Raw genomic sequence first — 27,956 nt, 5'->3', positions numbered from 1 at the left:
GGAGGCTACAACAGGGACAGGTGAGGTGTGTGTGTTTCATCTTTACTCTACCGCTGATCTCACTCATGATGATGCTGAACACTTGTGTCCTCTTTTTGACAGATTGCAACAATGAATGGTTTTTTGATGTTAACCACAATTAAATGTTTTTAGACGTTACACCGCCACATATAAACGTTTTTAGATGTTAGACCGCCACAATTCAACGTTTTAAAGGGATAGACCGCCACAATTCAACGTTTTAAAGGGATAAACGCTACAATTCAATGCTTTTTATGGTGGACCGCCACAATTCAACGTTTTAAAGGGATAGACCGCCACAATTCAACGCTTTTTATGGTAGACCGCCACATATAAACGTTTTTGATGTTAGACCGCCACAATTAAACGTTTTTGATCATGGTAGACCGCCACATATAAACGTTTTTGACGTTAGACCGCCACATATAAACGTTTTTGACGTTAGACCGCCACATATAAACGTTTTTGATGGTAGACCGCCACATATAAACGTTTTTGACGTTAGACCGCCACATATAAACGTTTTTAGATGTTAGACCGCCACAATTCAACGTTTTAAAGGGATAGACCGCCACATATAAACGTTTTAAAGGGATAGACCGCCACAATTCAACGCTTTTTATGGTAGACCGCCACATATAAACGTTTTTGATGTTAGACCGCCACAATTAAACGTTTTAAAGGGATAGACCGCCACAATTAAACGTTTTAAAGGGATAGACCGCCACAGTTCAATGCTTTTTATGGTGGACCGCCACATAAACGTTTTTAGATGTTTGACCGCTCACAACTAAACGTTTTTGATCATGGTAGACCGCCACATTTAAACGTTTTTGACGTTAGACCGCCACATTTAAACGTTTTTGACGTTAGACCGCCACAATTAAACATTTTTAGACGTTAGACCGCCACAAACATTTTTAGACGTTAGACCGCCACAATTAAACGTTTTAAGGGGATAGACCGCCACAATTCAAGGCTTTTTATGGTAGACCGCCACAATTCAACGCTTTTTATGGTAGACCGCCACATATAAACGTTTTTGACATTAGACCGCCACATATAAACGTTTTTGACGTTAGACCGCCACAATTAAACATTTTTTACCTTAGACCGCCACAATTAAACATTTTTGATGTTAGACCGCCACAATTAAACATTTTTGATGTTAGACCGCCACAATTAAACATTTTTGACGTTAGACCGCCACAATTAAACATTTTTGACGTTAGACCGCCACAATTAAACATTTTTGACGTTAGACCGCCACATATAAACGTTTTTGACGTTAGGCCGCCACATATAAACGTTTTTGACGTTAGGCCGCCACATATAAACGTTTTTGACGTTAGGCCGCCACATATAAACGTTTTTGATGTTTGACCGCTCACAATTAAACGTTTTTGATCATGGTAGACCGCCACATATAAACGTTTTTGATCATGGTAGACCGCCACATATAAACGTTTTTGACGTTAGACCGCCACAATTAAACATTTTTGACGTTAGACCGCCACAATTAAACATTTTTGATGTTAGACCGCCACAATTAAACATTTTTGACGTTAGACCGCCACAATTAAACATTTTTGACGTTAGACCGCCACAATTAAACATTTTTGACGTTAGACCGCCACAATTAAACATTTTTGACGTTAGACCGCCACAATTAAACATTTTTGACGTTAGACCGCCACAATTAAACGTTTTAAAGGGATAGACCGCCACAATTCAACGCTTTTTATGGTAGACCGCCACAATTCAACGCTTTTTATGGTAGACTGCCACATAAACGTTTTTATATGTTTGACCGCCACAATTAAACGTTTTAAAGGGATAGACCGCCACAGTTCAATGCTTTTTATGGTGGACCGCCACATAAACGTTTTTAGATGTTTGACCGCTCACAATTAAACGTTTTTGATCATGGTAGACCGCCACATATAAACGTTTTTGACGTTAGACCGCCACAATTAAACATTTTTGATGTTAGACCGCCACAAACATTTTTAGACGTTAGACCGCCACAATTAAACGTTTTAAAGGGATAGACCGCCACAATTCAACGCTTTTTATGGTAGACTGCCACATATAAACGTTTTTAGACGTTTGACCGCTCACAATTAAACGTTTTTGATGACGTTAGACCGCCACAATTAAACATTTTTAGACGTTAGACCGCCACAATTCAATGTTTTTGACGTTAGACCGCCACAATTCAACGTTTTTGATGACGTTAGACCGCCACAATTAAACATTTTTAGACGTTAGACCGCCACAATTCAATGTTTTTGACGTTAGACCGCCACAATTCAACGTTTTTGATGACGTTAGACCGCCACAATTAAACATTTTTAGACGTTAGACCGCCACAATTCAACGTTTTTGACGTTAGACCGCCACAATTAAATGTTTTAAAGGGATAGACGCTACAATTAAATGTTTTAAAGGGATAGACGCTACAATTAAGCGTTTTGACGTTAGACCGCCACAATTAGAAATAATTACATTAGACCACAAGAATGTATGCAATATGTCAGCAGTTGGACTGAATAATTATTATTATTATTATTCTAGTTTATTGAAGGGAGCCCAGTGTTGCGTTTCTCACGCGTGTGTGTCTCTGTGTGCAGGAGTTCCAGTTACGGCGATCGAGGCGGCTCTTACAGAGATAGCTATGATAGCTATGGTACGTATTAGCTTCTTCGCCTCTACCATCCCCATATGAGCATGTCGCCGCAGACTGGCAAAACAGGCTTTTCTTGAGTTTCCTCAACCGGGCCGGATTAGTCAAGACTTTTTTACCACATTACCCTTTTTTTCTCTTTTTCTTTTTTTACATGGGTTAATAAAACACAAATGCTTTAATGCCACAATTCTCAATTTGGATCTCAAGCTTCATGACAAGTACTCAAAAAAAACAACCCAAAATGAATGATCCGATCATCTCCATTGGAGGAACGGTTGCGCTCTCATTCTCCAGACTGCCCGAAACGACCCTGTTTTCCTGTCTTTGCTCTGGTTGGTTAGCTAGAGGGATTTTGTGTCTTAAACCTGTTGAGATTCTTCAGTGTCTTGATGTGTGATACTTCCTCCTCAGCTGTACAAGAGTAAAACCCAAGACCCGACACGACACTGGCCGAGCGTTTCTAAAGACTCATGGATCTATTCTTGGATTTTGTTTTGTAGCTGTTCTCCCTGTTTCTGTTCTGTTCTTGTACTTTAAGAAAAGGCCGTTTCTGTTCATCAAGCCGTGAACGAATGAATGTTCACGTTTCACGAAGAGCGCCGACTGGTTCCTCCACCTTTAAACGTTATATTTGACCAATGTCCACTGTCCCTGTGGGTCCCTGTGCTTCACGGGGAGTAAGAGTGTGTTTGCTCAACGAAGCCTCTGTTTATTCCATTACTGTTCCAGTAGATCTAGTCTCTCATTAAGAGAACGGCTCCTTTTGTTACTTTGCTAAGCCAGGCATTGATTTGTCCATGTCCAGTTTCCAAAAAGTGAATTCCTTTCCGCCTGGTGGCCGTCGCTGCTGTTCTCGAGGGTCTGTGTCTCTGCTCGACGCCTGCATTTTAATCATGGACTCTTGACTAATATATATATCGCATATTTACTTGAAAAGAGAACCAGAAATTGTTAACAGTACACTCCAGAACTGGGAAAAAATCCTTGTGCTCTTTGTTTTTTCTTTGTATCAGAATTTGACTCACTATTTTGTTTTTATTCTTTTTTTTTGTTTGTTGCTCTTCAATTGTGGCTTCATGGAGCCTATTAAACGAAACGATTTGTTCAAACGCTTTGAATTCTGTTGTTGCCTTTCAAAACAATCTACAAGTCCAGCTGGGAAGAACATTCATAAGAGTTTAGTGTGACCATAATCAAACACTTCTGCTCATGCATTACCCATGAAAAATAACTTCAGTTCTAGCTATTATTGAATTTAATTATGTGCTGTATATTTGTCGTGCTTCAAATTAGTAAATGTAGCCAATTAAATTTGTTTTAAGAATGAGCGCTAAATATATAAAGTAATTATTAAATTGTGGCTTTTTAAAATTGAATACTTGGCGACTGTTAGTATAAAATACTGTTTTTTGTCATGCATTCAATTTAAAATGGAGTTGAATTAAATTTAGCATTTAATTTATTTCTAATTACTGTGTCATGCATTTAAATATTAGCAACTGATTTAAATGCAGAGAATTAATAATTTTATATTTAGCTAGCTCATAGCAAAAATTAAAAGTATTGTAGCTTTTCGAAATAGAAAATTTAGCACATTTTCATTAATTTATGCTTTCTGCATTAAATTTAAAGAAGCTGAATTCTAATTACTGTATTAGTCGTGCATTCAAAACAAGTATTAAATGTAGCTTATTTAAATTAAATAAGTACTTTTTTTGCATTAAGTGAGTTAAAATTCAGAGTAATGACAAATAATTATGAAATTGTAGCTTTTTAAAAGGATTGAATATAATAATTTAGTGCAAGTGCTCGTCCTAATTATATCTGTTACTCATGCAACATTTACTCATATTTAATGCATATTTAAATACAGATAATTTTTGTAATTGAATATGATTTGGCACGCTCACTGAATTGACCTGTAGTGTAACTGAACGGCACACCTGTGATGCACAAACACCAGTTACAGTAATCGGGCCGAGTGGATGTGCTTCTCTTTATGCGACGAGTTCATTAATGACCAGGATCATCAGAAGGGCTGAGACCCGAGCTAGAGATGTCATGTGCTTCCTGATGATGAACTGAAGCGTGAGGATTAAACTAAAGTGATGTATTTCAGAGTTAGCGTTCCATGAGCTGCACATTAATAACTCAGACATGTTAGTTTAGTGTAACAGCTCCAGGTGTGCCTTGGCCTTCACGATGCCTGTCTTCTCCAGGGGAACTCTGATATGATCTGAGTTTAGAGTGTGTGTTCAGTGTGTTTCACCAATGCTGCGTTGAGCTCCTGTAAAGACTCGAACCCGGATCCCGTCCGACGCGAGTCCGGACCGCTGCGCTGCTCTGCTAGTCAGTAGTGTGTGAGGTAACCTTCCTTTGCTCTCCTCTCTCCCTGAGTGTGTGTGTTCTCTGAGCGTCATGTTTACTGTGCTTCAGCATGTAGAGCTGAGCCCCCTGGCGTCTCGGACTCCTGATCACTCTCACACACACACACACACACACACACACAGCTCAATATGTGTACATTAGCACTGTCTTTGCTCCGAGACTCGAGCTCGTTCTGCTGATATGCGAGTCCTGTGTTTGAGGGCTTCATTTTCTTCCTCTGCTTTTATTCAGGATAGTTCCTGCTGTTCGAGGACGGGCGGCGCCGGCGCTCCATGATCCCGAGAGGAACGCCTGAGGTCGGTATTACATCACTTTAACATCTTATATCATGTGGAGTTAACAGTAGAATCTGATCTGCGTTTCTTCTGGTTTCAGCTGATGAAGATGAAGATCCGAGGAGGAGTTGCTGTGATTAATGGAGGTCGAGTGTGTAAATGTGCACTTGTGAGGGTTTCTGCGGGTCTTACACACTCCTCCATTGCCCGTACACACATGATTAAGGCCTTAAAGAAGAGCAGAATGTCGTGGCCTTAAATGTTGCAGACGTATCTTCCTCAGTATTTTCCAAAACAACTTTACCCTCATGTGGTGTTCGGGTCAATTTGACCCGGAGAAGATTTTCTTTTTCCCGAAAATACTAGTTAATGTTATCGCTTTGGACTGAAACTTAGTGACTTTGTTCCCAAACGGTATAACTAAATCTCAGTGTTTTTTTGAAAATTTTCTTATTTTTTTGTGGGAGTATTGTTACCTTGTTACACTTGTGGTGTTCCCGGTCAAAAATGACCGGCCTATAAAAAATAGCTTTTAAGTCACTCATTATACCATATTTTCACCCAATCTTTGATTCAATCTTTTTGTCAACTTGTTCTCTTTCAATTAGGACTGGTTTTATATTTCTGTTTGCATCTGATTAATCGTGGGCCTCATTTGTCTGAGAGTAGGCATCTCATTTTTTGAGTAAAAAACAAATAATTTATGAGTAAATTTGGAAATATGAAAAAAAAAATATGAAAAAAATGGCTATGGTTAATCACACTAGTCTACTCTAATGTTTCACCAGGAATTTTGTTTTGAAACTTTTGTTTTGTAAAAAATATGGCACATAGTCACACTTGTGGTGTTCCCGGTCAAAAATGACCGGCCTATAAAAAATAGCTTATAAATCACTCATAATACCATATTTTCACCCAATCTTGGATTCAATCTTTTTGTCAACTTGTTCTCTTTCAATTAGGACTGGTTTTATATTTCTGTTTGCATCTGATTAATCGTGGGCCTCATTTATCTGAGAGTAGGCATGGTCAAAAATGGTCACAATGGCCGACCATTGAAAGTGAATGGGAGAGACTGAAAATAACAGAACAATTTAGTTTTCAGGAGCATTTTCATTATTTTCATGTACACATATGAGCATGTGTGCTTGCAAACATTGAGCCCTTGGACCTGTGCATGTATCGATACATTTATACACACGCTACCCAGACACACACACGTTAAAACACACAAACTTTTTTGAGTATTACACACATTCTTTTCCACAGAGAGAAATTTGATCCTACCCTAACCTGCATCTAATATACATTTATCCATCTGACATTACCACACACACACGCGCACACACACACACACACACACAAACTGGCCGTGACTGCAGTGACCCGGCTTCAAAAGAATCTTTCTTTCATGGTCTTGTTTCATCACAGCTTCCAGACAAAATATTATGACATTTTGTTTAGGAACTGTGAGGTTCTCACACAGAACTAGACAATATTTACAAATATACATCATGTGATAGCACAGGCATATATAAAATGCCTCACAGCACCTTGCTTGTCATTCATTTGTGGCAGCACAATGGCAAAACAGCTCTGCACATGATGTTATTCATCCGATTTTTGACTCAGAAACTAGTGAGGAGGAGGAAATGCAGGATGCATCTTGCAGTGAAGATGTTTCTGAAGAGGAAGGCCTTCAGAAGAAAACCTGCCTTGCCTCATAGGTGGGGATGAAGGCCAGGACAAAGTTCCATCTTTTGACCAGAATGAAACGGTAACCTCAGCTGGGCCCTCATCACTGGAAGACTGCTCCTCATCAGTTGTTTCAAGCTCCGTAGCCGATTCAGTGGTGCCTTCCTCTTCAGAAACATCTTCACTGCAAGATGCATCCTGAATTTCCTCCTCCTCACTAGTTTCTGAGTCAAAAATCTGATCACGGCCTGTGTGTGTGTGTGTGTGTGTGTGTGTGTGTGTGTGGTAATGTCAGATGGATAAATGTATATTAGATGCAGGTTAGGGTAGGATCAAATTTCTCTCTGTAGAAAAGAATGTGTGTAATATTTTAAAAAGTTTGTGTGTTTTAACATGTGTGTGTCTGGGTAGCGTGTGTATAAATGTATCGATACATGCACAGGTCCAAGGGCTCAATGTTTGCAAGCACACATGCTCATATGTGTACATGAAAATAATGAACATGCTCCTGAAAACTAAATTGTTCTGTTATTTTCAGTCTCTCCCATTCACTTTCAATGGTCGGCCATTGTGACCATTTTTGACCATGCCTACTCTCAGATGAATGAGGCCCCCAATTAATCAGATGCAAACAGAAATATAAAACCAGTCCTAATTGAAAGAGAACAAGTTGACAAAAAGATTGAATCCAAGATTGGGTGAAAATATGGTATTATGAGTGATTTATAAGCTATTTTTTATAGGCCGGTCATTTTTGACCGGGAACACCACAAGTGTGACTATGTGCCATATTTTTTACAAAACAAAAGTTTCAAAACAAAATTCCTGGTGAAACATTAGAGTAGACTAGTGTGATTAACCGTAGCCATTTTTTTCATATTTTTTTTTTCATATTTCCAAATTTACTCATAAATTATTTGTTTTTTACTCAAAAAATGAGATGCCTACTCTCAGACAAATGAGGCCCACGATTAATCAGATGCAAACAGAAATATAAAACCAGTCCTAATTGAAAGAGAACAAGTTGACAAAAAGATTGAATCAAAGATTGGGTGAAAATATGGTATAATGAGTGACTTAAAAGCTATTTTTTATAGGCCGGTCATTTTTGACCGGGAACACCACAAGTGTGACTATGTGCCATATTTTTTACAAAACAAAAGTTTCAAAACAAAATTCCTGGTGAAAATGTTAAGTTGACTAGTGTGATCAACAATACCAATTTTCTTCAGATTTTATTTAATATTTCCAAAATTATTCAAAAATTAAAAAAAAATTACTCAAAAAATTAAATGCCTACTCTCAAATAAATGAGGCCTATGATTATTCAGATGCAAATCAAAATATAAAACCAGTCCTAATTGAAAGAGAACATGTTGACAAAAAGATTGAATCCAAGATTGGGTGAAAATATGGTATAATGAGTGATTTATAAGGTTTTTTTTATGGCCCGGTCATTTTTGACCGGGAACACCACAGGTGTTATAGGGTTTTGAACACCACATGAGGGTTAAATCAAGATAGCTTTACTTGAGATGCAAATTTAAAATGTCTTATCTTGTCAAATTGAACAAGTATAAATGTCTGTTGATAACTTATGAAAATGTCCCTTTAAATTAAGAAGATTTTTCTGAGCCCGTTGGCGGATATTTGTTCTTTTAATCACAAACTTGCTTCATTTTGATCAATTTGGCAGAAAACAAGACTTTAATCAAGATACGTTTCTTAATATTCTGTATCTCCAGTAAATGCACTTGAAAACATACGGGAAGATTGTGAAAATATAATATTTGTCTGCCGTGTGATCAGAAGATAGAGTAGAAGTTATTCCCATATTCTATTGCGATTCAAGCCACTGATGAACAACTCTATTGGAAGATATTGGCGTAAATGTGTTCCCTTCAACACTTTCTGTACGTTGGTCCTAAAAAGATCTTAAACGTTCCTTCATAAACCCGGACTTCTGTTCTACGGCCACATCCGAGGAGCATTTCTCTGCTTAAACGAGTAAATGTGAATGTTGAGGGTCCAGAGTTTACACTGGGATGACGTGCATTTAAGAGAGTAAATGTTTGAATGTCAGAAATGTCGCCGGTTTGAAATGGTCATTTATCAGCAACATGATAGTTTGGACACAAAAGCGCTTTATTTAGTAAATGTAACACTGGAAGAACGTGGAGCAAACATTTATACTTTAATAAAGTGGAAGATTCCCATGACTGTAGTGGTGTTGTGTCGCTCGACCCACACACACACACACACACGAGATCACAGCTCCACCACCGGCTCGGTCCCAGTGAAGCGGGGCAGGTTCAGCTCGTACTTCCTCTGGAGGTCGTAAGGCAGAAAGCGTCCCGCCAGGAAGTGCGATCCGGGGAAACTCCGAGCGCATCGCTTGGGGATCATCAGGGAGACCAGGAGCGCAGGACTGATGCCGTCAGGACGAGCGTCATCCGCATCCCAGCCTACGCACACACACACACACACAGGTGTTCACAGAGGGAACGTGCTTCTAGAGAACTCTAGTGTTCGGGACTCATTTTAAAGAACCCTTCAGGCCAAAAAAGCTTCTATACAAGGAGAAATGTTTTAAGTTTTTTTCCCCAAATTTTCTTTTTTTATCCTCATTTTCTATTGCACCCCTGATGGGAACCCCTAAAAGGTTCTATACACAAAATTTTCTACTGATAAATTATGTTAACGACTTGTTTAATTCAGAAAATTCTATCAAAATTAAAATGCATAAAAAAAAAAAATGCATGATGGGAACCCCTAAAAGGTTCTATACATAACATTTTCTGCTGATAAAGTATGTCAATGATATTGTTTAATTCAGAAAATTCTATTAAAATTAAAATGCATAAAAATAAAATGCATTAAAAAAACTAAATGCATGATGGGAACCTCTAAAAGGTTCTATACATTAATTTTTCTGCTGATAAAGTATGTTAACGAGTTGTTTAAAGGTGCTCTACGTAACTTTTAGCGGCCTCTAGTGGTGATGTTTCAGATTGCAACCAAATTTTACAAGAGCGCTCGTGCTCGAACTCAGACAATACCGTCTATTACACAAATATCTCGGCGAACACTAGACGGATTCGGCGAGCACCGAGCTCGTTGGGACCATCTAGTCGAGCTGAAAAGAACCATATAAGTTCCATAGTTTTTGGAGGTGTTTTCGCGGAGATATTAGCAGAAAACCATCGGGCGCGCTGCAAAATTGCGGACGCCGGTGACGTCACGATCTCAGAAGAAAATCGCTCGTATCTCCGGAACGCAAAGACCCAGAGAGCTGAAATTCGGGGGAGGAGGTCGCAGGGGAACCCGTGCCCGAACGCTAGAGTGGCGGGCCGCGGGGACGCCCCCTACCGGATCGCCGTTCGCTGGGACCCCCCATTTCCAACGGCTATAACTCGGGGAGCCGGGCGAGTTGGACCTCGGGGGTGGGCTCGTTCGAAAGGCCCCGTCCAGCACTACGAACGATTCGAGTCTTGGGAATATTGATCAAAGATTGACTGAGATATAAGCCGAAAAACGTGCGCCTTTAACCGGACGTAACTCCCTGACGTCTACAATAGACTGTATATAAGGAGAGAGGCTCGGGAGCGCGTGCACGTCACATCCGGTGGATTTCACGGTAAATCCGACCCGGAGACTTCACATAGAAATAGGAATACTGGCCTTCAGAGGTAATAGCAAAACTCGACAAGTGGATCATTTTAATGTGTGATTACAACCCCTTCACACACAGGCAATAAAAAAAGGATTCATTTTAGTAGAAAAGTTACATAGAGCACCTTTAATTCGGAAAATTGTATTAAAAATAAAATGCATTAAAAAAAAACGTATTTATTTTACCAGGAAGGTCCCGTTGAGATAAGTCCTAAACCCCTAAAAGGGGGTACATTCAATCTTCTGCTGATAAAGTATGTTTACGAGTCGTTTCTTTCAGAAAATGTTATTAAAATTAAAATGCATGATGGGAACCCATAACGGTTGTGTATCTGCTTCTGTGGGAGAACACGCTCGTGCACAGCTCGTAACCTCGGCACCTGACGGGATGTCCAGGCTGGCGATCGGGACGCGGAGTCCTCGTAGAGTCTGCAGAACTGCGGCCACGGGCTCGCCCACCGACGCCAGGTCCGTTTCGGGACCCAGAACCGCGTCCACCACCAGGTTATACGCCTCGCTGAGGAGCTGCTGCTTCACACACAGAGCCAGAACACATCATTACTGATTACCTGAGCGGCTGAGACACTGATTCCCCTGTTCTGGTCACTGTCATTAGGAGTTATGCGACTTTTTGAGGTTATCAGATCTCAAACTAGTTTACTGACTTTGAGCTTTTATGACCATAATGCATTAGTTCATGTATAGCTAACGAGAAACAACACTTCAGAGTTCTACTGTTAACAGCCACTAATTAAGATTAATAAATGCTGTAGAACTAACACTGAGCAAAACATGTATTAACCTTTATTAACGTTTAATAACATTTAATAAAAATACAATTGTTCATCGTTTGTGCATGTTCACTATTGCATTAAGTAATTAATGTAACTATGCTGCATTCTGGGAAGGCAAACTCAACACTACAACAAACTCAACACTACTTTTCTTCAGATAGCATTAGGAGGGGTCGGCCTGAAGCACTTTTATTTGGCCCAGTTAATGCTGGGTACACACCAAAAGATAATCGGGCTGATTTTGGGCCGATTTTCCCCCTTTTGACAATCCTAGCTATGTCCCGATTATCTTGATGGTTCTACAGATTATCTTATCAGATTTTCCCTTGGTGTGAGGTGTGTAAGAGTGTCCGAACCTGCTCGGAAGAACGTCGGAGCCGGCCCGATCGCGAATCAGAAATCCTGATGTGTGGGAGGAACCCCGATGACAAACGTGCGCACGCTCTGGAGATTATCACGTGAAACGAAACAATATCCAATCAGAAAGCGAGATGGAGGAAGACGGAAGCATAACAAACGCAGTCATGGCGTTGCAAAAAGTTAAATTGATGTGGACAGCAGAGATGGAGGATCAGCTTGTTGATTTGTGGCAACAGCACGAATGTTTTTCTGTGAAAACATTCCAAACACTATCATCGCAATTTCTTCCTGCATATCGTCCGCCAAGCTTATTCTGAAGTCTCGCGAGATTTTGTGAGATTTCCTTTGTTCACAGTCGAGACTCTGGTTGAAAATCTGTTCGTGTGTGGTGTGCTGTCTTTGTCACATCATGGCACACCACACACTATAGGAGCAAAACGCTTAAATCTAGGATTTTTTTGTCCTCATGTTTGTGGTCTATCACATTTGGAAAATCTTATAAGATGTAAAAAATCTTTTGGTGTGTACCCAGCATTACAGTGGTTTAGCCTGGTTTAGTCTGGTTTATCTGACCTCGTTGGGCAGGTAGGAGAGGAAGGTTTAGCCTGGTTTAGCCTGGTTTAGCCTGGTTTATCTGACCTCGTTGGGCAGGTAGGAGAGGAAGGTTTACCCTGGTTTAGCCTGGTTTATCTGACCTCGTTGGGCAGGTAGGAGAGGAAGGTTTACCCTGGTTTAGCCTGGTTTATCTGACCTCGTTGGGCAGGTAGGAGAGGAAGGTTTACCCTGGTTTAGTCTGGTTTATCTGACCTCGTTGGGCAGGTAGGAGAGGAAGGTTTAGTCTGGTTTAGTCTGGTTTATCTGACCTTGTTGGGCAGGTAGGAGAGGAAGGTTTAGCCTGGTTTAGTCTGGTTTAGTCTGGTTTATCTGACCTCGTTGGGCAGGTAGGAGAGGAAGGTTTAGTCTGGTTTAGTCTGGTTTATCTGACCTCGTTGGGCAGGTAGGAGAGAAAGGTTTAGTCTGGTTTAGTCTGGTTTATCTGACCTCGTTGGGCAGGTAGGAGAGGAAGGTTTACCCTGGTTTAGTCTGGTTTATCTGACCTCGTTGGGCAGGTAGGAGAGAAAGGTTTAGTCTGGTTTAGTCTGGTTTATCTGACCTCGTTGGGCAGGTAGGAGAGAAAGGTTTAGCCTGGTTTAGTCTGGTTTATCTGACCTCGTTGGGCAGGTAGGAGAGGAAGGTTTAGTCTGGTTTAGTCTGGTTTATCTGACCTTGTTGGGCAGGTAGGAGAGGAAGGTTTAGTCTGGTTTATCTGACCTCGTTGGGCAGGTAGGAGAGGAAGGTTTAGCCTGGTTTAGTCTGGTTTATCTGACCTCGTTGGGCAGGTAGGAGAGAAAGGTTTAGCCTGGTTTAGTCTGGTTTATCTGACCTTGTTGGGCAGGTAGGAGAGGAAGGTTTACCCTGGTTTAGTCTGGTTTATCTGACCTCGTTGGGCAGGTAGGAGAGGAAGGTTTACCCTGGTTTAGCCTGGTTTAGTCTGGTTTATCTGACCTCGTTGGGCAGGTAGGAGAGGAAGGTTTACCCTGGTTTAGCCTGGTTTAGTCTGGTTTATCTGACCTCGTTGGGCAGGTAGGAGAGAAAGGTTTAGCCTGGTTTAGTCTGGTTTATCTGACCTCGTTGGGCAGGTAGGAGAGGAAGGTTTACCCTGGTTTAGTCTGGTTTATCTGAGCTCGTTGGGCAGGTAGGAGAGAAAGGTTTACCCTGGTTTAGTCTGGTTTATCTGACCTCGTTGGGCAGGTAGGAGAGAAAGGTTTAGCCTGGTTTAGTCTGGTTTATCTGACCTCGTTGGGCAGGTAGGAGAGGAAGGTTTAGCCTGGTTTAGTCTGGTTTATCTGACCTCGTTGGGCAGGTAGGAGAGGAAGGTTTAGTCTGGTTTAGTCTGGTTTATCTGACCTCGTTGGGCAGGTAGGAGAGGAAGGTTTAGTCTGGTTTATCTGACCTCGTTGGGCAGGTAGGAGAGGAAGGTTTAGCCTGGTTTAGTCTGGTTTATCTGACCTCGTTGGGCAGGTAGGAGAGGAAGGTTTAGCCTGGTTTAGCCTGGTTTAGTCTGGTTTATCTGACCTCGTTGGGCAGGTAGGAGAGGAAGGTTTAGTCTGGTTTAGTCTGGTTTAGTCTGGTTTATCTGACCTCGTTGGGCAGGTAGGAGAGGAAGGTTTAGCCTGGTTTAGTCTGGTTTATCTGACCTCGTTGGGCAGGTAGGAGAGAAAGGTTTAGCCTGGTTTAGTCTGGTTTAGTCTGGTTTATCTGACCTCGTTGGGCAGGTAGGAGAGGAAGGTTTAGCCTGGTTTAGTCTGGTTTATCTGACCTTGTTGGGCAGGTAGGAGAGGAAGGTTTAGTCTGGTTTAGCCTGGTTTATCTGACCTTGTTGGGCAGGTAGGAGAGGAAGGTTTAGCCTGGTTTAGTCTGGTTTATCTGACCTTGTTGGGCAGGTAGGAGAGGAAGGTTTAGTCTGGTTTATCTGACCTTGTTGGGCAGGTAGGAGAGGAAGGTTTAGTCTGGTTTAGCCTGGTTTATCTGACCTTGTTGGGCAGGTAGGAGAGGAAGGTTTAGCCTGGTTTAGTCTGGTTTATCTGACCTTGTTGGGCAGGTAGGAGAGGAAGGTTTAGTCTGGTTTATCTGACCTCGTTGGGCAGGTAGGAGAGGAAGGTTTACCCTGGTTTAGCCTGGTTTAGTCTGGTTTATCTGACCTCGTTGGGCAGGTAGGAGAGGAAGGTTTACCCTGGTTTAGCCTGGTTTAGTCTGGTTTATCTGACCTCGTTGGGCAGGTAGGAGAGAAAGGTTTACCCTGGTTTAGCCTGGTTTAGTCTGGTTTATCTGACCTCGTTGGGCAGGTAGGAGAGGAAGGTTTACCCTGGTTTAGCCTGGTTTAGTCTGGTTTATCTGACCTCGTTGGGCAGGTAGGAGAGGAAGGTTTACCCTGGTTTAGCCTGGTTTAGTCTGGTTTATCTGACCTCGTTGGGCAGGTAGGAGAGGAAGGGCAGGTCCATCCGCTCGCACTGCACCGTCAGGTCCTGATGGAGGCGGTCCGAGGAGCGTTTGGGACAGAACACAGTGGGAATGTAGTCCTGTCACACACACACACACACACACACACACACAGATCCGTCACTCAGGGCTCCTCTTTAACTCTTTCACCACTCAATTTTCTGGGGGGCCATGAAAGTTTTGTGAAAATGATCACAAATCCAGGGTTCGTACACGCCAGAAGAGCTTGATTTGACTCTGAAATGTAAGTCCTGGAAAATCCTTGAAATATTTATGGAAAGGTACTTGAAAAGTGCTTGAATTATTGAAAGACAAGATATGTGAAATTAGTTTTTCATTTGACCAATAAAACAATCTTTTCACGCAAAATGAACGCTGAGCTCGTCTGACATAGATATAGAGGCATGGCTATGAGTGTGATATTGCTCATATTAATATCCAAGTATATGATACATCCAGGGCTTGACATTAACTTTTTTGCTCACTAGCCAATGTGGCTAGTGGTTTTCCAAAGTTACTAGCCACACAGCATTTTTACTAGCCACATTTTTGTTGTTGTGAAATTACCTGATTAAAGTTGACTATGGCGTGCTAAAATTTACTTGAACTAGATTTACAACCCTTTTAAATGTAAAACCACTGTACACACGCAAATCAAGACTAGGTATAACAATACAGGTCATTATCATTAGCTCTGATAAGGTTGTGTGTAAAGCTCCTTTAAAGCTCCTATAAAACCATGTATTAAGATGAAGACATAGCTTCTTATTGCATAATAAAAGTGGTGCATGGATGTAGAAGATTAATAAAAAATATAAAAAACTAAACAAAAAACCTTTAGCATTAGAAACACTGTCTGTTTAAATATCAGAATCAGAATTACTTTATTGAGCCCCGATGGGAAATTCTTTGTTACAAGTTGCGTTTTCTGTGTCTTTGCACACCAGAAACGTGTCTGCTGGTAACGTACATGGAGGGCTATCTCGGGATTCGGGCGTTGCAGCATAGACGGCAAAATAGGCTATAAGAATATTTCGTTCTGTATTGACAGGTGCAATATTTGAATTTTTTTAAATTATATCTGCATTTGCCAAAACCTATGGACTTTCAAACATAAAAATGCCATTTATTAATATGTGTTCGTGTCAACATGACATATTTTCCTATTCTATTTAGCCTGGAAACGCTTCCAACAGGCTTGCGTGTCGCGTGAGAAATAGGCGTCGGTTTTTTTTCTAGCATGCACGCGTTTTCGGCAAGCTCGAGACGCGCGTCACGCAGGCAGTGTGCAAGTTCTAACCTGTTAACATGGGAGCCGAAATAAAAACGGACACACCACGCAGCTGAGACGCGCACGCCACGCAGCCAGTGCGCTTCAGATGCCTTTTGAAAAGACTACAATTATTCAACCCGCCAAAGTGGCTAGTTGAAGTGACTGTGTTACCCGCCACGAGCAAAATCCACCCGCATTTGGCGGGTTGGCGGGTGTTAATGTCAAGCCCTGGATACATCTTTCATTCTTCAGCTCAATCATATATTCATGGGGAGGAAAAATCAGTTTCAAACACCAGTGAGGGATCTGACTTCCTCATGTTTGGGAATGGAGCGTCTCATGATGACGGTGTGTGTTTTCACTCACGAACACATGGAGATGTCGAGCACACGCGAGTCCCACACACCCGTTCTGGTCCGGTCCACAGATCACCAGAACCGTGGCCTGGCGTTTCTCCAGAGACGAGAGCGGGAAGGCCTGAGAGAGATCACCGCATCACTGATCAACAACGGATAATTACTAACAAACATCGAATCAAACGTGACATTGAAGAAAGCAGAAGGACAGTCTTTCTTCTTCAATGTGTTACTAACCAACTCACAATTTTGACGTTAAATTAAACGTTTTTTTGACGTTATACTGCAACAATTAAACGTTTTTAACTCACTATTTTGTTTTTATTCTCTTTTTTTGTTGCTCTTCAATTGTGGCTTCATGGAGCCTATTAAACGAAACGATTTGCTTTCTTGTCTTTCTACTTTAATTCAATGTGTTACTAACCAACTCATACATTGCTAGTAAGTTTCACAAATAATTTCTGAGTGAAAATTGTTTCTACAATGACAAAAAGTTGGTGTAGAATTTACTTTCACTCAAATTGTCACAAATAATCACAAAGAATTGGCAGGAATGCATGTGGAATTTTGAAGTAGAAACACTGAAATAGTATTTTCTTGTTCAATGAAAAATGCATCAAAATGAAGTGAGTTTAAGATTAAAACAAGAACAAATATCTTTCAATGGAGTCAGAAATAATCTTGTTTTCACTTTGAATTAAGTTTATTTTTCTGACTCCATTGGCAGATATTTGATCTTGTTTTAATCTTAAACTCACTTCATTTTGACAAATTTTTTCTGAAAACAAGACTTAATATCTTCAGTCATTTTGCTTCTCCAGTAAATGTCTCTTAATTTAAGAATGTTTATATGCTTGTACTTGAAAACAAGATCATTAATAATCATTTTATCAGTGAGGAACAGGAAAGTACTGTTTTCAGACGGTATTTTAAAAACTACTATGGTGAATGTAAGGATTAAAGACTCGTTCCTGCAGACCTTTGCGATGGCGTTCGCACACGCGTGTCCCAGAATCTCCGTCAGCTGTTGCCGTCCGAAACCATAATCCCTTAGCAACTCCGTCTCCATGGAAACTGCCTCCGCTTTACTGCAAACATGATAAATACACAACTTGGGATGAACTCTAGAAATATACTAGTTTTAAACGTGACTAATGACAGTTAAGCCTGCAAGAAATGGAAAAGGATGCATGAGTAAGAGCACTGAATGTGGCTTGAGCTGAGTGTCGTCATTGGGATGTTTTTGCTCCAGGACTCCTGTGGGAAGATGATCCGCTGCCCTTCCGTGATCGGGATCGATAGGGAATCCCTGAGGCGTTCAGCTCCTCAGTTCCTGAACTCATGCAGGGAAACGACCCGACAACAGATCCTTCCACACAGGAGCCCGAACATCAGATCAAATCATCATTCACCTCGGCATCTGGAGACTCAGCCAAAGCTGGAACGCTTCCCTCGTCTTTCTGCAGCGCTGAACATTTGTGCCATGAAATCATCACACCGAAACAATGAAGCACCGAAAACACTGAAACACTGAAGCCTTGGAAAACTGAAGCCTTGGAACACTGAAACACTGAAGCTCTGAAACACTGGAAACACTGAAGCCTTGGAACACTGAAACCAATGAAACACTGGAAACACTGAAGCTCTGAAACACTGAAACCACTTAAACCACTGAAACCACTTAAACACTGAAACCACTTAAACACTGAAGCTCTGAAACACTGAAGCACCGAAAACACTGGAAACACTGAAACCAATGAAGCACGGAAACCACTTAAACACTGAAACCACTGAAACACTGAAACCACTTAAACACTGAAACCACTTAAACACTTAAACCACTGAAACCACTTAAACACTGAACCACTTAAACACTGAAGCTCTGAAACACTGAAGCACCGAAAACACTGGAAACACTGAAACCAATGAAACACTGAAGCTCTGAAACACTTAAACACTGAAACCACTTAAAAACTGAAACCACTGAAACACTGAAACCACTGAAACACTTAAACCACTGAAACCACTTAAACACTGAACCACTTAAACACTGAAACCACTGAAAGCACTTAAACACTGAAACCACTGAAACACTGAAACCACTTAACCACTGAACCCATTAAACACTGAAACAGTGAAACCACTGAAACAGTGAAACCACTTAAACACTGAAACCATTAAACACTGAAACAGTGAAACCACTTAAACACAGAAACCATTAAAACACTGAAACCACTTAAACCACTTAAACCACTTAAACACTGAAACCACTTAAGCACTGAAACCATTAAACACTGAAACCACTGAAAGCACTTAAACACTGAAACCACTTAACCACTGAAACCATTAACCACTTAAACACAGAAACCATTAAAACACTGAAACCACTTAAACACCGAAACCACTTAAACACTGAAACCACTTAAACACTTAGACCACTTAAACCACTTAAACACTTAAACACTGAACCACTTAAACACTGAAACCACTTAAACACTTAAACCACTGAAACCACTTAAACACTGAACCACTTAAACACTGAAGCTCTGAAACACTGAAGCACCGAAAACACTGGAAACACTGAAACCAATGAAACACTGAAGCTCTGAAACACTTAAACACTGAAACCACTTAAAATCTGAAACCACTGAAACACTGAAACACTTAAACCACTGAAACCACTTAAACACTGAACCACTTAAACACTGAACCACTTAAACACTGAAACCACTTAAACACTGAAACCACTGAAAGCACTTAAACACTGAAACCACTGAAACACTGAAACCACTTAACCACTGAACCCATTAAACACTGAAACAGTGAAACCACTGAAACAGTGAAACCACTTAAACACTGAAACCATTAAACACTGAAACCATTAAACACTGAAACAGTGAAACCACTTAAACACAGAAACCATTAAAACACTGAAACCACTTAAACCACTTAAACCACTTAAACACTGAAACCACTTAAGCACTGAAACCATTAAACACTGAAACCACTGAAAGCACTTAAACACTGAAACCACTTAACCACTGAAACCATTAACCACTTAAACACAGAAACCATTAAAACACTGAAACCACTTAAACACTGAAACCACTTAAACACTGAAACCACTTAACCACTTTAACACTGAAACAGTGAAACCACTTAAACCACTTAAACACTGAAACCACTTAACCACTTTAACACTGAAACAGTGAAACCACTTAACCAGTGAAACCACTGAAATAGTGAAACCACTTAAACACTGAAACCATTAAACACTGAAACCATTAAACACTGAAACAGTGAAACCACTTAACCACAGAAACCATTACAACTCTGAAACCACTGAAACACTGAAACCACTTAAACCACTTAAACACTGAAACCACTGAAACCCTGAAACATAATATCTATATGCTGATTTGCTGCTCAAGAAACATTTCTGATTATTATCAGTGTTGAAAACAGCTTAATTTTTTTGGTGGAAATTGTGATATCTAATTTTTTCTGGATTCTTTGATGAATAGAAAGTGCAAAAGAACAGCGTTTATTTGAAATACAATCTTTTTACCATTATAAATGTCTTTACACTCACTTTTGATCAATTGAATGCGTACTTGATGCATAAGAGTATGAATTTCTAATCTTTCTTCCCTCAATCTTTTGAATTTCCACACAAATCTGAAGCAGCGCAACAGTTTTCAACACTGATAATAATCATAACTGTGTCTTGATTCTCAGATCCTCATATTCGAGTGATTTCTGAAGGATCATGTGACACTGAAGACTGGAGTAATGATGCTGAAAATCACAGGAATAAATTACACTTTACTGTATATTCACATAGAAAACAGATGATTTACACTGGAGTAATTTTACACTGTTTTACTGTATTTTTATCAGCCTTGGTGAGAAGAAGAGACTTCCTTCAAAACATTAAAACATCTTAAACATTCCTAACTTTTGACTGCCAGTGTTCTCCAATCATTTTTGTTTTATTTACTTCAACAAACAATGTTTTTCCCAGTGCATGAGCATCCAGTGCATAATGAAACAGAGCTGCGTGATCAGAGTTTCCCGTTATGCATCCAGGAGTTTGTTGTCCGTCTGCACTCTTCCTGTAATGATGTGTGTTTCTCAGTGTGTGTGTGAACGAGTGTTCAGATCTCAGTCATCATAACATCCCAGTGAAGAGAGAGAGAGAGAGTCGGGAAACGTCTCAAACGTCTTCAGTTCCTCGGAAAACATCTTTCATGAGTTTCTGGAAAACTGTAACTCTTGTAAAAAAGACTTTGGCAGAAATAAACGGAAGTCACTGCTTTAATCAGCTGTTAAACACCCGCAGAACTGTGTGTGTGTGTGTGTGTGTGTACTGAGCTTATGATACTAGAGAATAAAGCAGTTCTAGATATTATAGTTTGAGTCAAAACAGCGGAAGAGAGATGAACACATGATGTTCCTCCTCAGTGTTTCTGTCTCGCTTTACAGCACTAATATATAAACATTCATAAATCAAGAGACATTTACTGGAGAAGAAGCAAAATGACTGAAGATATCAGTCAAACATTTATTAAAATGAAGTGAGTTTGTGTTTAAAACAAGAACAAATATCTGCCAATGGAGTCAATTCTCTTTGAATTAAGATCATTTTTTCATTGGCAGATGTGTGTTCTTGTGTGCAGGTTTATTATAATTAACTAAAACTAAAACAATAAAAAAAAAATTTTGTTACTTGAAATAAAATGAACGTTAACTAACTTAAATAAAATTGAGAACAATTTAAGTTATTTTAATGCAGAAAGTTGCCAAGGCAAGATATTTTTTTTTAACTTAATGTACTAAAACTGAAATAAAAATTACAATAACAATAACTATTTAGACATATTTATACACACACAAATCACTAAAACTTCTTAAATCACATTTGAATATATAAAGTAAAATATAGAAAACTAATATAAAAAATACATAAAGTAAAAAAAAAACGAATACAATTTTTAAATAAAAAATAAAATAGTATCTCAATGATAATAAACTAACACTGGTTTTAAACATAAACTCACTTCAATTGAATACATTTTGACCGACTATCTTCTTCTCCAGTAAATGCATCTTGATTTATGAATGTTTAGATAACGAGGAAACTGGAAAACGAGACAGAAACACTGAGGAGAGCATCATGCAGTGCACAGGTGTGTGTGTGTGTTACCTGAGATATCTGAGCGCTTCCACACACTCCTGATCCCTGTTGCTCATCTTCACTGAATTAAAGCCCGAGCTGAAGGAGTTTCAGTGCTTTACTTCTTCTCGTCTCACTTCTGCTCGTGATGTGAGAAGATGAAGCTCGTAATGAGAGTCGGCCGCGCGAGAGCCAATCAGAGAGCAGCAGGAGCAGGAGGAGCCTTCTGATTGGCTGATGGGATTCTTCACGCTGACCCGAGAGAGTCGCACATCTTCTTCACACACTGAAGATTCGCTCAGTGTTTACATTATAATATCCGTGTGAATGCTGTTGATACTGATGGAGCCTTCATGCAAACCAGGGGCATTTACAAGTATTATTATTAAAAATGAAAACGAGGAATAGTTCCTCATCCTGTGGAAATGCAAATCCTGAACAATGCTGTTGTTGTGAAGCGGGTTTTTTGTCACTTAGCATGTTTGTCTGGTTTTCCAGCATAAACAAATGTCTGAATGTGATTCAAAACATCAAAGCAAGAGCCAGTTACTGTAATCTGAACTGAACATGAAGACAGTCATGATTGTTAGTTTAGTAGTGGATGATTAACGTGAACTTGACTTCACATCCACTAAAACACACTGAAACATGAAGAAAAGCGAAAGAAGATCCTGATGAAGTGTGTGTGAGTGATTAAACTGCTCAGAATCAACTCGAGTTAAATACTCACGTGACATGTCTGATTTCGTCTCGCAGATCACGTGATTTGAGTCCATCAGTTCTGTTTAAGGCTTTTATATGGGTTTATAAATGTTCATAAACATTTATGGGTGTTAACTGTGCATCGAATTATTTCATATTCAGATGAGTGCATAAAAATCCAGTGTTACAGTGAGTCTGAGTTCCTCCTAATCATGCCCGGGAAGATCTTTTGTTTCCATGGTGATTTGATAACATTTATTAAGTACATTAGTTAACATTAAAGGGATAGTTCGGCCAAAAATGATATTTAACCCATGCATTACTCACCCTCAAGCCGTTCGAGATGCATATCTCAATCTTGTTTCAGACGAACACATTTTCAGTTATTTTAGAAAATGTCTTAGACCCTTCAGTGGATATAATGTGAAGCAATGGGGTCCACCTCCTTCAAGTCCCAAAATGTGCATACATCCTTCACAAAAGTAATCCATCCGGCTCCAGGGGGATAAACGAAGGCCTTCTGAGGGTAATCCGTGCGGTTTTGTCGTAAAAATATACATATTTAAAACTTTATAAATGAAAATATCTGACTTCCGGCAACGATCGACGCGCGTTCACGGGTGATGGAAGTCGGCGTACGAGGTAGGACGTAGCGTAGGAACCGTCGTGACGTAGAACGAACGCGCCAGCGCAGCCAGAGAGCAGAGCAAAACAAAACTCCACTCATGCCCTGTCCCAAATGGAACCCTAAGCACTCGCGGTCTTCCTCTGAGTCCGCACTTTCGCGACGTAACGCCGCTTTGAATGTCGGGAAGAAGTCTGCTGTGGAGTCCGCATCAGCGCGGGCTCGGCAAAATTTGCCATTTGGGATTGGGCCTTCATGTGCACTTTCGGTCTTGTGGACTTACAATGGCTGCCGCGTGGGCGTGTCCGTTAAGTCCGTGAGACCGCAGTGTGTCCCATTTGTCATTTTTAGATCTCAGAAGGGTGCTCGCGAGCGCCCCCTCTGCGGTCGATTTGCGCCCTTGATGCGCACTTTTGCCGAGCCCGCGCTGATGCGGTTACAAGGTCGTTTGTGACGTCAGAAACACCAGCGATTTCAAACCGTGTTTTTGAGACTGTCTTTGGTTCACTGCAGTTTTAAGGAGGAAATACTCAGCAATGCTGTCGACTTATGAACTTACACATGGTGTGTCTTAAAGCGTATTAAAAACACCACATAGACACAAACATTAAAAGCTGGATTTTTATTTTATTTTTTTACCAAAGGGGGACTTTAATATTTTTAGGAGATTTTATGGTGTTTAATTATATTTATGGAATAGTTATAATTCACCTTTTAAGCATTGAGCTGAAAATTAAATTTCCAACCTTAACTATGATAAATCGTGAATGCTTTGGAGCAACACACTGAAGTTTGGTCTCTTTTTAAAGACGACACTATTTGCTGAAGTGAAAAAAGAGGAAAAAAAGAAAAGAAAAGTTGTTTTATTCCATTACTCTAAAAAAAAATGCATAAAAATAAATTATATGAAATGTATATATTCTAAAACATGTTTCCAAAACTCAGGAAAAACGGAGAAAATCAAAGCCATAAATCTGAACAAGTTGTGCTCCAAATTTGAGGTTGATATCTCAAAACATGAGCTTTCAGTGAGATTAATCGCACTACCGTCTCCCATTCATTTCAATGCGCTCATTTGCGAACAATACAAGTGTGACTGTTATTCAGGACTACAGACTACCGTGTGTAAACTACAGAAACGCATCATGTTCAGTCTATACGTGCGTACTCCTCCACAGTGACGTCGCCACCTACTGGCCTGACATGAGTATTACAGCGCTCGGGCGACTCCGCTGAGCCGTGAACGGGGTCGTTTTGACAAACGCGAAAAACACAATGAAAAAACTAAGTTTTTAGCACATCGTTGTCGTGTAAACGTGCCATAATGTTAATAAATACTGTAACAAACGTATTTTTTTAGTCACTGCATTAACTAGTGTTATTAAAGGGACCTTATCATCAATAAATGCAGTGCAGAAAACAAACTAACGGCAGAGAGAAACAAGGGAGGACACCAGAGCATCTGAGAGGAAAAGTACAGATATTTAATATGGAAACATTTACAGTGTGAACAGAATAACACGCCTCTGTGCAGCAGGGCATGCTGGGATAGCTGCCGCCTACACGTACCACTGGAAGCCGAACTTCTTGTGGAGCAACTCCTCACGGGGTCGAAGGTTAAAGAGCTCCTCTGTGACCGGAGGGACCCAGCGGTCCGTGTGGAACGCCTTCTCCCCGACCTGAGACAGAGGAAAGCAGCTTAACTCCTGAATCTCCACGGGTCATGTGACCACGCTCAGAAACACAACGAAACGTGCGTCAGAACCTTCCAGCCGGGAACGTCCCTCATGATCACAGCCTCCTCCTCCAGGTTCTCCCGCAGCATCCGCAGCGTTCTGCAGGACAAACACCAGTCGTCACGCCCCCTGCCTCACTGAGTCCCGCCCCCGACTCTGTGATTGGTCGAGGCAGGGGGTGACGTCATGCAGATCATTGGGTCTCATTCGCGAAGCGTGAGTTATGCGTATGAACATTCATCCTCACATACAAATCATGACTCAGCAGTAAACTTGCAAGCAACATGCTAATTCATGTTAACATGCTAGATTTTTTTTGCAATGTGCCGAAGCTTATTAGCAACATGCTAATTCATGGTAAAAATGCGTTCAAAACTTACTACCATGCTAATTAATACTAACAACTTGCTAAAACTTACAATGAACATGTTAATTCATGTTTACAATGTTTAAACTTACTAGCAACAAGATACTAATAACAATGTGCTAAAACTTATTAACATGCTAATTAACGCTAACAACGTATTTAACATGTTGCTAATTCATGCTAGCAGCATGCTAAATCATGTTATCAATGTGCTAATTAATGGTAGAAACATGTTAGCAATAAAATATGATTAAAACCATGTGAAAACATGCAAGCAATGTGTTAAAAACATGCTAATTTATGCTAACAGCGTCCTAAAACATGTTAGCAACATTTTAAAACATGCTAGCAAAATGCTAAATCATTAACAATGTGTTAAAATATGTTTGCAACATTTTAACTACATGTTTTAATAGAATCTTCAAGCTTTTCAGTGTTATTTCGAACTTTCAGACACATCAACAGTGTTTGATGGAGGATTCCGCTCATGTTTGGAGAGCGCTGCGTTCGCTCACGGAAGCATGAAGCGAGTTTAGTCTGATGCTCACCGTCGGTCCTGTTCGGCCTGTAGCAGCGGCAGAAGCCCGATCCGAGCCTCCAGCTCCTCGATCTGCAGACGCCTGTGAAGAAGAAGAGGAGGAGGAGGAAGAGGTCAGGACTGACGGCGCGACACACGGACGGCTAAAGCGGCGAGGCGAGACTCACCTGCGCTCGCGGTTCCAGCGGAAAAGCCTCCAGTATCCAAACACCAGGATCCCGACGCCGATCCCAAACATGCTGTAACCTGGGAACGACACACACATTCCCCGTCACGTCACGGACTGACATCAGTAGCGCTGCAAGATTACCCGTTAGAAGATCGCGATATCGAAGCTAACACACTCGCGAGCTTATTCCTCAATGCTGAACGATTCGTCTCTGTATATTAACCCTTCGATGAGTGCCATCACAGGGAACATTCAGATCCGTGTTCTGATCCGGAGAGCCGTCGTCATGCGTCGGTATAAAACAGCTTCACTTTTCAGCAGTGTCATTGTTTCTGTCTTACAATCAGTCATATTATCACAGAAGTACTGGAGTAAAGGGTTATAGTTCTGATAAAAACACTGATGTCTACAGTAGCGATTAAAATTGAAAGTAACTTTCTGCTTCAAATAAAGATTGTATCGATTACATTGTTACACCAGTAGGTGGCAACCAAGTGACTCAAAACTATAAGTCATTGAATCATCACTCAAGAGATTTTATTTAAATAATTCATTCAGATTATTAACAGTCAATCATTTAATCCCTTAAAACTCATCTATGATCACCAAAATTACATATTTATTTAAACATTTAATATTTTTCATCCTTGGAAAAAAAAAAGTCGTCATGCCTTAAAATATCTTGAATGTAACTCGACACCCTCGCCTCATTTAGTATGCGCGGTTCTATGAATATGCAAATGAGCCCCGCCTCCACTCACTCCCTCAGCTCAGAGATCCACTGGTTGACGATCACACGTTGATCTGATTGGTTACAAGGTCGTTTGTGACGTCAGAAACACCAGCGATTTCAAACCGTGTGTTTGAGACTGTCTTTGGTTCACTGCAGTTTTAAGCAGAAAATACTCAGCAATGCTGTCGACTTATGAACTTACACATGGTGTGTCTTAAAGCGTATTAAAAACACCACATAGACACATAAACAACATTAAACGCTGGATTTTCACCACAGGGGGACTTTAAGCAGTTTTAATTGACTGACTCTAGTAAATTAGCCTAGATTTGTTTAGGCCTAGTTGTCTGTTCAGAATCGTGATTTCTATTTGAAACAATATAATCGTGATTGTCAGTGTATCCAGAATCAACAGTCACATACAGCAGGAGATTAAACACGAATCAAGCTTTAAACTAGAGGGAAATCACTCAAGTTTACACTGTCTTCATTTCCAGACTGTAAACAGCTCTACTTTAATGTGGAATATTATTAAACATCATCGTTAGTGAGTTTGATCAATAACAGACTGTGTTAATGACTAACTCTTCACTCTTAAAGCTGGATTAGATGGTGTTTACAATGATTATTTAAAGCAGAATCTCGCTCAGGGTGTTTGAGATGATGATAACCCAGTTCAACTCTCTCTGTGTGTGTGTGTGTGTGATGAACCCCGCACTGATCACCGCGCTAACCCTCCTCACTCACTCACTCACACACACACTAACCGGACAGTCCTCTCCGGGGCAGGTTCCTCCGGTAATCCACGGGCCCGTATCCCCCGGGCGGAGGCATGTCCTGCTTCACCTTGGACGCCGCCATCTTACCGTCAGCGCCGCTTCGGAAGCGTATTCCTCTTCTTCGGCGAGTGCGACTGCGCGCTGCTCTCTAGCGCCCCTGCCACTCAGACTCCAGCCCTGCGAGTGTGTGTGTGTGTGTGTGTGTGTGTGTGTGTGCGTGTGTCACAGACAGAACGACACGCGTCATAATCTGAAAATCCATTTCCATTTTTCCATTTCCTTGTCATTTCTGACTTATACTTATAACAAAAAAACAAAACAATGTCTAAAAGCTAAACAACCCAGAAATAAGTTTTTATAAGCGGTCGACCCCAAAACCGAGCGTGTAAGGACACAGAAGTGGATAGGCTGGAACGAATGGGTAAATTGTGGGATCCTGATACTCAATATACACTATAAATACATAAGTGTGCAGAAAATATTTAGTCACTGGTAGGTCAAATATCGAAATGTCAATTTTATACATTATATTCCTGTAAGCTAAGCTATTATCCATAGACTGTAAGCTA

General features: G+C 40.6%; 3 protein-coding genes across 9 annotated transcripts in view; 1 reads left to right on the top strand and 2 right to left on the bottom strand.

The window, feature by feature from the left end:
• The window catches only part of cirbpa (cold inducible RNA binding protein a), a 5,916-nt gene extending 2,097 nt beyond the window's left edge, over window positions 1-3,819 (top strand). For 3 of the 5 annotated variants that reach the window (XM_056233887.1, XM_056233886.1, XM_056233885.1), the window contains exons 5-7: window positions 1-20; window positions 2,655-2,710; window positions 3,122-3,819. The exon at window positions 1-20 is cut by the window's left edge and continues 137 nt beyond it. In XM_056233887.1, the coding sequence (XP_056089862.1) occupies window positions 1-20; window positions 2,655-2,710; window positions 3,122-3,135 (90 nt within the window). In that variant the 3' untranslated portion in view covers window positions 3,136-3,819. Of the gene's footprint in view, window positions 26-2,654 lie in introns of all 5 variants that reach the window. The other 2 variants (XR_008803798.1, XM_056233888.1) reach the window with 2 other exon arrangements.
• A 5,485-nt stretch (window positions 3,820-9,304) lies between these two features.
• Window positions 9,305-21,824, bottom strand: LOC130069776 (yjeF N-terminal domain-containing 3-like). 3 transcript variants are annotated; one of them, XM_056233880.1, is made up of 6 exons: window positions 21,769-21,824; window positions 17,542-17,650; window positions 16,573-16,683; window positions 14,900-15,013; window positions 11,121-11,271; window positions 9,305-9,533 (listed from the first exon to the last, which is right to left on the bottom strand). In XM_056233880.1, the coding sequence occupies exons 1-6, from the start codon at window positions 21,813-21,815 to the stop codon at window positions 9,337-9,339; spliced, it is 729 nt and encodes a 242-aa protein (XP_056089855.1). In that variant the 5' UTR covers window positions 21,816-21,824; the 3' UTR covers window positions 9,305-9,336. The 3 variants fall into 3 exon arrangements, with proteins under 3 accessions (XP_056089855.1, XP_056089856.1, XP_056089858.1); XM_056233881.1 differs by having other exon boundaries at window positions 11,121-11,268; XM_056233883.1 differs by lacking the exon at window positions 21,769-21,824 and adding an exon at window positions 17,975-18,066.
• A 2,704-nt stretch (window positions 21,825-24,528) lies between these two features.
• ndufa13 (NADH:ubiquinone oxidoreductase subunit A13) lies at window positions 24,529-27,504 on the bottom strand. The gene is made up of 5 exons (XM_056233878.1): window positions 27,376-27,504; window positions 25,874-25,952; window positions 25,717-25,788; window positions 24,831-24,900; window positions 24,529-24,744 (listed from the first exon to the last, which is right to left on the bottom strand). Exons 1-5 carry the CDS (start codon window positions 27,467-27,469, stop codon window positions 24,625-24,627), a joined length of 435 nt encoding a protein of 144 aa, XP_056089853.1. The 5' UTR covers window positions 27,470-27,504; the 3' UTR covers window positions 24,529-24,624.
• Window positions 27,505-27,956: the final 452 nt, after the last annotated feature.

Source organism: Rhinichthys klamathensis, unplaced genomic scaffold (assembly GCF_029890125.1).
Source record: "Rhinichthys klamathensis goyatoka isolate OS25496 unplaced genomic scaffold, OSU_Roscu_1.1 h1tg000379l_1, whole genome shotgun sequence".
In the NCBI taxonomy this organism is placed as follows: Eukaryota; Metazoa; Chordata; class Actinopteri; order Cypriniformes; family Leuciscidae; genus Rhinichthys; species Rhinichthys klamathensis.
Note: the sequence above shows the minus strand (reverse complement) of the source record. Positions and strands in the feature narration are given on the sequence as shown.